The sequence below is a fragment of the Typopeltis vanoorti genome, chromosome 25, assembly GCF_054136105.1.
Source record: "Typopeltis vanoorti isolate ZY-2024b chromosome 25, IOZ_Tvanoo_1.0, whole genome shotgun sequence".
Classification (NCBI taxonomy): domain Eukaryota; kingdom Metazoa; phylum Arthropoda; class Arachnida; order Uropygi; family Thelyphonidae; genus Typopeltis; species Typopeltis vanoorti.
Window position 1 is genome coordinate 31,267,835 of NC_143573.1, and position 12,376 is coordinate 31,280,210.

The window sequence follows — 12,376 nt, forward strand, 5'->3', positions numbered from 1 at the left end:
GCTATATAAGGAGACAGGTGAAGAGAGGATGCATGAAGAATATAAGACACGTGACTAGTATGGTAAGGAAGGCGAAACTGGAGTATGAGAGGAGATTGGCTCTAAGATCCTGGGGAATTTTTTGGCAATGTGGCCAATGGAAGGAGAAAAGACTGTGGGGCAATGATATTGTGGGATAAAAATGGGAATGGAGTGACTGATGCAGAGGACATAGTGGAATTCAATGAACACTTTATTGGAGTATTTCATCCTGGAGGAGTTCAGTTTTAATACTGGAGGGATAGGGCAGGTTCGAGGTTTAGAGGTACAGGAGGAGAGTGTGTTTCAAATGCTGAGTACTCTGGATGTCAGTAAAGCTGTGGGACTGGATAGTATTTCACCACAAGTTTTGAGAGAATGTGCTGGGGAACTGACGGTGCCTTTGACCTGGCTTTTCAGTAAGGGTCTGGCTGCAGGAGAGGTGCCCATGAAGTGGAGGGAAGGTAAGATAGTGCCATTGCACAAGGGCGGAAACAGACTGGAAGTGTCTAATTAAAGGCCAGTTTGTGTGTCATCAGTGGTTGTTGAGATCTTGGAGAGAGTAGTGAGGGACTGTATACAACATTGGGTGGATGAGGGTGGTGTTATCTGTGGGAGTCAACATGGATTTGTGAAGGGGTGCTCTTGTTTTAGCAATATGCTAGCCTTTTATGATAAAGTTACAAGAGCATTAGATGAGGGAAAGGCATGTACAGTGGAACCTCGGTTGTCGAACATAATTCGTTCCTAAAGGCTGTTCGGGAACTAATTTGTTTGAAAACTGAAACGATTTTCCCATAAGAATTAATGTAAAATGGATTAATCCATTCCCGAAACCCCAGATAATTGCTTATTTAAACTTTTATAACAGTACTTCATGCATAAAATTGTATACAAAACAATGAAAATGCATCAAATCTTACTCAAAAGGAATAAACACAATAAATAGATAAAATATAGACGAAAATTGATCGCCTCTTTATTTTTGAGTATTGTACAGATCATTGATATCACCATACCGAACTGCATAGCAAGATCTGAAACACAAACTCCATTTTCATGTTTTGATGTGATTTTCTTTTTGCACCTCTATCATTTTCTAACAGCTTTTCTTTTCGCTTTGCTGCTATCACTATCCTTCGTCGGCCACATGGTGGCTTATTTAATAATAATTTATAAAAATAAAACACAAAGAAAATCAAGAAAAGGCACTGCAAATTCAAGAATGGGAATGAGTTTAAGGGGAAGTATGACAGGTATTGTGTGAATAATGGTTAGTGTGTCAATGTAGGATTTCCCGCGATGAGTCTTTTGACTCCGTGGATGCACCTTATAATAATAATAAATAATAATAAAATAATTATTTTATAATAATAATTAATAATAATTAATTAATTTTCCAGAAATTCCAGCAGGTGTCTGCAGGAACCGAGATTCTGTTCGGAAACAGGTGCATTTTTTGTTCAGAAATTATGTTCATGAACCGATTTGTTCGAGATGAGAGTCGTTCCACAACCGAGGTTTCACTGTACTGCCATTTTCTTAGACTTAGCAAAGGCATTTGACGGGATGCCACATGATGAGCTGATATTTAAGTTGCAGCATATGGCTCTGGATGTCAGATTGGTCAACTGGATTCGGGATTGGCTGTCCAGCGGGTATCGGAGAGTTGTGTGTGGTGGTGCAGTTTCTAGGAGGCAGTGGGTTACAGGTGGGGCCCCACAGGGCTGTGCTGGGACCTGTATTGTTTCACCTTTATATCGGTGACATTGTCAGTGGATTGCAAGGGGATATTCAGTTGTTTGCAGATGATGCGAAGCTGGGAAGGATTATTAGTAATAGTGCAGATGTAGTAGCCCTACAAGAGGATTTGAATAAGCTAGATAGATGGGCAAATCAATGTGGGTGTCAGTTTAATGCAGCAAAATGTAAGGTCTTGAGGTTTGGGAAATATCAATGAGACGCTGCATATGCTATGGGAGGAGTTTTACTGGAGGAAGTAGGGGAGACAAGAGATCTGGGGTTGATTGATAGAAACCTGAAATTTAGTGGCCATATTGCAAAGGTGGTGAAGGTAACACAGAGGATTGCTGCAATAATGAGAAGGACACTGACCTGCAGAGATAAAACAGTTATCATTCCGTTGTATAAGACCCTGATCAGACCACACTTGGACTGTTGTTCTCAGATTTGGTCCCCAGGATTTGAAGGGGATAAATTAACTGTGGAAAGGGTACAAAGGTGGATAACAAAGATGATTTCCGGACTGTATAATGTTAGTTATGAGGATCGGCTGAGGGAATGTGGACTGCAGAGTTTGGTGGATAGAAGAAGGAGAGGTGATATGATTGAGACTTTTAAACTGTTGAAAGGTGATTACAGGGTTGACACTGCCATCCCTAGAAGATACGAAAGGAAACTGAGCAAGAGGGTGAGGGGTGGTTTCTTTGCATGGAGGGTGGTTGAATCATTGAATGCATTGCCTGATGGAGTGGTGAGAGCGAGAGCGGTCATTGAGTTTAAGGAGTGGTATGATAGACTTTGTGTTTCTTAGGAAGGACCTCCCACGATGAGTCTTTTGACTCCATGGAGGCCTGGATAATAATAATAATAATTATCAAAACTTAGCGATGCTGCCATCAGTGCCCTAAGTCTTGGTCATAATTTTGCCATTGTTCCAAAGCAAGTACTGGCGCTAGACTTGATGTTCAATATTGAAATACAGTATCCATATCCATCAAAAACTTGAAAAGTCTGCTCAAAAAAAGTTTTTTCCTGGCCTCCTCCTGAAATCACAAAAAAATCAAACCCTTCAGTTCTTTCCTCCCTAAGATCTATAGTAGATGTTACAGATTCCCAGTGCTATAAAGCAAAACAGTTAGCTAGCTCTTACCTCCCTCACTGGTTCGTACCACTATATAAAATATATCCTATATAAAAAAATCCTCTCCATTTTAAAATTCTTTGTGAATTTAACATTAAATAATACAGATATTTTAGTTAGCTTTCATATAACCTCACTGTTCACCAATATTCCCTTAAATGACACCTTATCACTTACAGGCATTCCTGACTTATGATGCTTTGCATTTATGACGATTTTTACTTGCCACCATGCTCCGAACTTGAGGTGCTTGCTTCAGTTATGACACCTTAACGATATGATGCTACTGCTTGTATCAGCTACCACCACTTGGCTTTGCTGTCATCAGTTTGCTTACACACATGTTTCATTTTGCATCTCTGTGAATATTATTAAACTGTTTACATTATAACTTTTATTTTACTGTTTTTGTCCTGATTAAAAATTAAAATAACATACTAATGGTAGATAAAGGTGGAATGAAAGTTAGACTATTACTTTATATACAAAGATCAAAATTATTAAACATAGTGAGGATGGGTTTTAAACAATGAGATAGGCCATAGGCTAGACTTAGCATGTACTACTGTCATTACTGTGATTAAAAACAAAAAGAAAATTCTGGATGAAGTAAAAACTGTGACTCCAGTGAACACTACTCTTGATTACAGAAAAGGATAGCCTAATTGCAGATGATATAGAGACTTTTAATAATATGTATTCATGATCATACTAGTCGACATGTTCCATTAAGTCAGGGTATTATTCACAATCAGGCGCAAAGCCTATTTGATGAAAAGAAGACTATAGTAAAGGTAAGTAAAGTGTATTTACAGTATTTTAGTCAAATAGTGTCTGGTACAGTATTGGTGAGCTTACCCTATTTCGCAAAACAGTATCCAGTGATTTATATGTTCACCCTTTTTTGAAATATAAGGCCTGGAGTGTGTTTAGTTACAAATGTGTTATTTAGGATTGCAGCGCAGTACATGCATCAATATGCGAAAAAAATGCATTGCTTCGAGTTGCAATGATTTTTGAGTTATGACAGTGATCTTGAACCAGTGATTTATATGTTCACTCTTTTTTGAAATATAAGGCCTGGAGTGTGTTTAGTTATAAATGTGTTATTTAGGACAATTAAGTCTGTATATGAGCATTGCAGTGTAGTACATGCATCGATATGTGAAAAAAATGCATTGCTTCGAATTGCAATGATTTTTGAGTTATGACAGTGATCTGGAACTTAACCCATTGTATATGTGGGGTATGCCTGTATAAAAAAAAAGAATAAAAATATTTCTCTTGGATGCCCAAAATTTATAAACGGATATAAAGTGCCTCTATGGGTTCTCCCCCCCCCCCTCCTCCAATTTTTTTATGGAATATTTTGACAAACAAGTTCTTGACTCAGCCTCTCTCAAACCTTCTATCTGGTTAACATATGTAAATGATAGTTTTCACCCTAGAATCCAGTTTATCATGGAAAAGGAAACTAATAATAGTTTAGCCTTTCTTAGGCACCTTGGTAACACAATATTTAATAGTAATCTGTCCTTTTCAGTGTACACAGGCAGATACATTCACAAACTTTCCCAACAATATGGTTTTGGGAAAGTTTGATATCAATATGTTATAAAAACACTATAACCTTTGTTCTAATGAGTCATCTCCTACAGCAGAACTTAATCATATGCACTACACCTTGTTATCTAATGGCTGCAGTTCCCACAGTATCAAAAAAAAGAATCGGTCCTTTCCTCTCAATCCTCGATGTTCTCTTCAGAAAGATTTTAGTAATGCTATCATCATCTCTTATGTTCTGATGTCCATGTTTTCATTGATATGTATATATGTCATGGTTGCTAGGGTGGTTGATTAAATTATGCAGAGATTTAAGATACATTTAGATGTCTAGGTTCAGTTTTGGTGTCAGTTAGGTCATTTTATTATCGGAATGATATAACTGATATTAATAATTCTGCACTGGCTGATAGAATTCAAATGAAGGTTGGTATTTAGAATTTCAATTAAAATTTTTGAGATTGTCTTGGTTTGATCATTATTTGATGTTAGAATTAGTGGCATATAAAATTATTTGCAACTAGTTAAATAAAATTAATAAAATAATTATTACCTTCTCTCACTTTTTCTTAGTTAAATATTTACAATATTTATATCAAAATTTATTTTTTATAGGTTGCCTTATGACTTATACCTTCATGATTCATCATTTGATGATGAACTTGATGATGGCGATACTTCATTATTGGATCGAGATGCTGCAGAATCATCTTTATTGGATTCAGGTCATGATACTTCACTCAGAATAAAAACATGTATGTATGGATTACAATATCAGTGCCCTGATCATGAGGAATGTGAACCAAAAAATAAGAGAGCTCGTCAAGGAATGTGCAACTGTGTTATTGGATACGAGCGAGAACAGAAATCTGGGAAATGTGTAAGTACACGTGACAAAGCAACTCCAGCCTTCACTGAAGTCACTAATACAGATGCTGTATCTTCTGGTTCTAAAAGTTCAGTTCAGGTAAAATCACTGTGTACTGATTTGAAATTTTAAAATAAATACTTGCTGATTAATGTATTATATTTTTTTTATATTAATGGTTTAAAAACCTATACCTCATTAGTGCCATGTGTGTGGATGAGAGAATGACATGAGTTGAGAGGAATGTGTTGTAAATGTTGACCCCCCAAAAAAAGAGGTGGGCAAGTTTAGCTGTCTTTTCTGGCCATGGTTTAGCCATCTGCATTTCTAATACCAACCATGCAGTTGATTGGAACCTTTCAACTCTGCCTTATTTAGAAGACAACTTTTATTCCAGACTTCTGAAGGAATCTATTGCAGTCATTCATTTGCAAGGATCACTGAATGAAAACCAAGGATTGACACTAAGTGATATAGGAAATCTCTCGAAAGATTTAATTCTCATTAAATCTTTCGACATTAGAGATTTCAGTTTCACCAACAATCATCTTCTGTCACTAAATGGAGACATCTAATGCATGCCATGTGTTTTTACGTTTACTTTTTAGCATGAACTGGCCTTTTTGCATTGTAACAGTTTTTCAACATTTGATCAACTTTTGACCTTTGTATTTATATTTGTTTTGATGTGTCTGACCTGAAGAAGTCACCAGTTCTCTTTTAGGTGGTTAAACAAGTCAGTGTAATTTATTTATTTATTTAGATAACAACTAATAAATTCTGTGTGTTGTGCATTGCTTTTAGTTGTAAAACTTTTTTCATCAACATAATGTTGTTTAAGGAAATTAACAATGGAAATGATCTAATAACTGAATACATTTACTTATTTCCAATATTTCACCAAAGCTAAATTGACTTCTTCAGAGGAATAATACACTTGTATTAACATGTGCATGCAGGCATTACTTCAATAAATGAGAATGAACATGAGAAACACCGGGCTTTATAGTCCTAAAATTACATCACCTATTGGCTTTGATTGAGTGTTCTTGGCTGTTGACTTGATTGTCTACAGATGAGTTTCCCATATGAGAAGTAGTTTGCTGCAACCATGTTTGTTCAGGTTAGGAAATAGATGTAATTTTGTTTTTCTGATATCCTAATTTTGGTCCTCTTGCCTATTTCGTCACTTGGTAGGAAAGGTTGCATTTGGTCTTTAGGAGACCAAATAAGGGATGCTAACTTTCTGTGTAGTTCTTAAGTGATCACAAGACTGTATTTTATTATGATTTTGGCCACGTTTTTCAGAGATGCCATGGATATATGGAATGGTGATAGATTTGTCATTAATCTATGTTAAGAGGGAGACCGGATGTTAGTATTTTTTAATTCAGGTGGGGTTTAGTCATTGGCTAAAAAGTGTTTTGTATGTGGTTGAGTTCAGAGCAAATCAGTTTTGTCTCATGGACTAAGGTTTTTATAATGCTATATTGTTAATGGATATATTTACCGATGTGGGTGTGTTTTCTATAGATGGTTAAGGCCAAGGATCCATATGGTTGTCTTGTAATAACTAGGTTATCTAGGAAGGGACAGGTTATTGTTATTTCCAATTTCCTTAGTAAATTGGATCTTTGGATGTTGCCAGTTTAACTGAAGATGCCAGTTTAGCTTTGGCAAAATATTGGAAATAAGTTAATTTATTTAGTTAATGTATCATCTATATTATTAATTTCCTTAAACAGCATTTTGTGCAATAATCAATGTATAAGACTAAGCCAGAACTTATACATTCCAGGATGTGAAGAGGATGAAACTAATCCTTTGGAGAATGGATGAATATTGCTAGTGAGATGTGTTTGAAAGTGGTATGGAGATTATACTCGTATTTATGAACAACTTTAGCTATGTTTTCATACGTATATGAAAGAAGTTTATGATTGGGACATGTAATTTTGTCTGTTTTATAGGGGTTGTAGCCTTTGCTAAAAAAAATTGCTGAGATAACAGTTATAATAAGTTAATAACAGAAGTTTGTAGTAAGAGCTGTGTCATTAGAACAAATAGCTTTGGCTCTATGTGCAAGTGTTTTGTGGATGGCATACTTCTTGGATGGATGGATGATAGTGTGTGACTGCTTATGCAAGTACCCAATGCCTGTGTGTATGTTTCCTATAATTAGAAAAGGATAATGAACCATTTGGGATTATTACACATTCCTCTCTTAGACATGCTCATTATGTTCCATGACAGGTGTATCTAGGAATGGAACACAGTAGTGCTTTTCAAACAGCTTTATCTTACATTTATTTTATCTTTTATGTTACAAACAGTAAAAGCTGAAAATCTTTATTTCAGCTAACTGAATTCTTAGCAAATGCTGTGAAAATCAGGACAAAGGAAAGTGCAGAAATATAACAAAAGAAAGTCATGGGAAATGTAAGAAAAGAAAATTTCAAGAAATAAACCAGAAATATTTAAATCATGGGAAATAAACAGAAATGGCAGGAAACATAACAAACAAAAATGGTGGAAAACAGTAAAAGAAAATGGCAGGAAACTGCACATTGAGGACAGAATATAAATTACTATTATTATTTCATTAACCTGGAATCAATAGATTCACCCAGACAGTGTCCAGTCAACCAGCAGCATGTCTATCATAATGAAGTTATTTACACTCCCAGCATTCACAATGCATTCAAGCAATACATTCTACTCACCAACAACTCTCCCATTAAAAAAAAAATCTACTCCTCACACCCTTTTTCACCATATTTTTATACAACTTCTAGGGATGGCCTCATGTTCTTCCCATCTTAACATACACTCTTTTTATAATTCCTTCTTTATTAATCTGATAGAATCCCTTAACTAACTTGAAGGTCTCTATCATATCTCCTCTTCTCCTCCTATCTACCAACCTCTGTAATCCACTTTTTCTCATATGCTTTTCATAAACAACACTCCGGAGTCCTGATATCAATTTGGTTATTCGTCTTTGGACCCTATCTAGTATTTCCATATCACAATGAAAACTAGGCGACCAAATCTGAGCACAATAGTGCATGTGTGGTTGGACCAGTGCCCTACATAGAAGCACCACCATCACTTTATCCCGTGTCATGTCATTGTACTTTTTATCATAGCAGCAATACAATGTGCAGTCTTTTCAATGCTTGCAATTTGCCCTCAGAACTTCAGCCCATTGTCTGCCATCACCCCAAGATCTTGAATCTCATTCAATTCCTAAACTGCAGTATGTAGTCTTATATCTCTGTACTCCAAAGTGTAACACCTTGCATTTATTAATATAACAACTATGATCCCACTCATCTGTCCAAGCTTAAAGATCTATTCAAATCTTCCTATAGAGAATTAACATTAGCAATACTCCTAATAATTCTACTTAACTTTGCATCAGCAGTAAACATTTGAATATCCCTAGTCAGTCCATACAAAATATCAGTAGGGCTCAAGAACAGAATCCTGAGGCATGCTGCTGGTCCCCTTCCTTTTCTGAGACGCTGTACCACCATACCTAACTTACTGGTATCTTTCAGATAGTCTTCAATTTTTCTAATCTCATTTTCTGCAGCTTATACACCAATCTGTCTATAATTGGAAACCTGGTCTAGAATAACGCTTGATCTTCTTCTTTTCACTCCTTAGGAACCTTCAGCACTGCAGAATTTTCATTAAATAACCAGGTCAAGAGCATAGCTAACATGAATTGTTCATTAAATAATTCCACTATATTATTTGCTGTCATTACCCTACTACCATAACTATCCACCAGTGTCAACCTGCCATAATTATTTTTCCTCTTGCTTGCCACACAGCAGAAAATTCCCTTGGAAAAGCTTTGACTTGACTGTCCAGTCTTCTCTCATATTCTACTCTTTTCTTTTTTAATCATGCTTGTCACTTTTCTGGCCTGCGGTTTATATTCTTCATGCATCATCTGTTCACTACATCGATGTAGTGAACAAAAAACGGCATCGTATTGGACCCATAAACAAAAGAAAGGCGGAACGAACTTTCCACGTCTTGTGAAATTGACCTGCGACTCACCAATAAACACAACCAAATTTATAACAGTGATAAACAACAAGCTAAAGGACACTTGTCCCCAGTCACGCATACATGCTCGACCTGATTTAACCTTTGCACAGAGAGAAAAAAGACGCCAACTCGAAGACAACTAGAAGAAAAACGCCAAAATGGAGATAACAGTTGGGTGATAGACCACAAACAATCCAAACTAGTACAAAAATCAAGTGATGCCGCTAGCAGCCACCAAGGACACCAGCATGCAGGCACTGCATACGAAATGCACACGACCCTTGGGGTCAAATCCATGCCTCACAGAACCTTGCATATCCACTTCGCCAACATCCGCGGCCTCAACTCCAACCTAAATAGCATCCACTACCATCTGCAGTCCACCAAACCCCACCTACTCTTTTTAACAGAAACTCAAATCTTAACTTCCCCCAGCACTATTCATCTCAACCTTCCTAACTATACACTATTTAACTCCTTTCGACCCAAGAGCATCTGTGCATATATCTGCTCCAACATACCCTGCCAGAGAGCAACTAACTTAGAATCGCCTGACTTTGACCTTCTTTAGCTGAAGATATCCCTCCCCCACTCAGTCAAATTCATCTGCTGTCTCTGTCGCTCTCCTAATACCACCAATCACTCTAACTTCATTTCCTCTCCTTAAAAGTTGATTTTCTCCAGTCCCACTCTCCTAACAGCAAAATCAACCTCCTAGGTGATTTCAACATCCATAACACCAATTGGCTTTCCTCTTCCAGTTATAGAGATCCTGCAGGCAGAGATGCTGAAAGATTTGCAGTCACCAATGACCTCACACAAATTGTTCAAAAACCGACCAGAATACCAGATAACCCAAACTATTCTCCAAATACCCCAGATCTCTTCCTTACTAATGACCCCTCCAAATATGCAGTGAATATAGTGAGCCCCCTGGGCAACTCTGACCACAACTTAGTGCTCATCTCCTCCCCCCATGCAATAACGCTTACACAGTCACTCCCACACGAGTAGTTTGGCATTATAACAGTGCCAAATGGGACAATCTCTGAGACTACTATGCTTCATTCCCATGGTTAGACTATTGTTTCCAGTCTTCAGTCCAAACATATGCACTGAACGCATCACCAAAGTGATCCTCACTGGCATGAAAACATATATTCCCCACACTACTCAGACCTGCCGTCCCCTAACTAAACCCTGGTTCTCCAAAAAATGTGCCAAGGCTGTACAAATGAAAAATCAGGCATACCACAACTGGCTCAAATCAAGAACCCCATTCTCATTCAATGCCTATACTGAAGCCCATAACAAATGCAAGAAAATTATCAATACTTCCAAAACAGAATTTGAACGGGCTAAAAGTAGGAAGCTTGCAGCCTGTCCAAACGGCAGCCGTACCTTTTGGTCTCTTGCCAAGGCAATTGGCCGTAACTTTTGCCCTACACTATTCCCACCTCTATGATACTCAGATGGCTCAATTGCAACATCACCCATAGAAAAAGCTAATCTCCTGGCATCACACTTTGTCTCTAATGCATACATAACTGACAATGGCAAATGACCTCCAGTCATTACAACTGCCCAACATTTTGCCAAAAAAAGACATCACAAATCTGTTGTCTAAATTACACACAAAAAAGTCTCCTGGCCCTGACAGCATTCCTCCAATTATCCTGAACGTCTGTGCGTCGGAACTGACGCCTATCCTATGTCACCTGTACACACTCTCTTACTTCACTGGTGTGTATATATATATATATATATATACACCAGTGGAAACTAGCCTATATTCAACCCATTCCTAAAAAGGGTGACAAATCACTGGCATCTAACTACTGCCTTATCTCACTCACTTCAGTCCTATCTAAAGTAATGGAGAAAAAAATCATCAACTCTCAACTCCTAATCTACCTTGAAGGTACTCAGCTATTAAGTGACCACCAGTACGGATTCCGTCAAAGCCATTCAACAGGAGATCTACTCTCATACATCACCCATCACTGGACAAATGCCATGGAGATATTCGGTGAATCCCAAGTAGTTGCACTTGATATCTCCAAAGCCTTTGACCGAGTCTGGCACAAAGGCTTACTAAGCAAACTCCCATCATTTGGACTGCCTCAGGACTTCTGCAGATGGATTGCCAGCTTCCTGTCTGGATGAACACTATGTGTAATGGTAGACAGCTCCCTATCCTCTCACCATCCAACTAATGCTGGGATCCCACAAGGTTCAGTTCTCTCACTCCCCCCCCCCCCCCCCCACTTTCACATAGCCGCTTAGTCTCTGCAATCTGTATATTCTATAAATATTTCCATGGGAAATGTTCATCTGAAACAGCATCAATAATTCCCCCACCCTGTACTAAGCCCATTGGAACACGTACAGCTGCCGCCCAACATCCTTTCACAGTACATCTCGAAACCCACAGAACAAGTTTATTTTCCTCCTCATTCATCCCTGCTACTGCAGTACTGTGGAACAGTCTTCCTCCAGACATATTTCCTAAGGAATACAACATACAGGCGTTCAAATCAAATGTAAACAACTTTCTCCTTTCGCAACCTACCACCCATATAAGGTACCTGAGGCAAATAAGGCCCAGTGTCTAATAGAGCCCGTTTTAAAAAAATCACATTTACGGTTCCGGTTTGGTTTCTTACACACACACAGAGGACGCAATAAGCAATGGCAAATCAGTGGCGGCATATTGTCTAGCGACTGCATTGTGTCAGTTTGACCTAGACCTTTGTGGGAGGTGGTTGTGTCTTCCCGTTTAATAATATTACACCACAATAATTCGTAAGTTTTAATTTAAAATATTGTTCTTTTCGTATTGTTTTTATATTTAAATTGTTCTTTCAACATTCAGTTTTATGATAAAAAATGTTTTAATTGAATTTTTAAATGAATTCATATTTTACGTGCGTGAAAATAGATATGATCTAAATCTAGTTCGCGGCGGTCAATAAGGC

At 37.6% G+C, this 12,376-nt stretch overlaps 1 protein-coding gene across 3 annotated transcripts in view; it reads left to right on the forward strand.

The window, feature by feature from the left end:
• LOC150092634 (dyslexia-associated protein KIAA0319-like protein) overlaps nt 1–12,376 on the forward strand; it is a 511,769-nt gene that overhangs the window by 134,620 nt on the left and 364,773 nt on the right. For all 3 annotated transcript variants that reach the window (XM_090414369.1, XM_090414371.1, XM_090414370.1), the window contains one exon: nt 5,081–5,432. In XM_090414369.1, the coding sequence (XP_090270495.1) occupies nt 5,081–5,432 (352 nt within the window). The remainder of the gene's footprint in view (nt 1–5,080; nt 5,433–12,376) is intronic.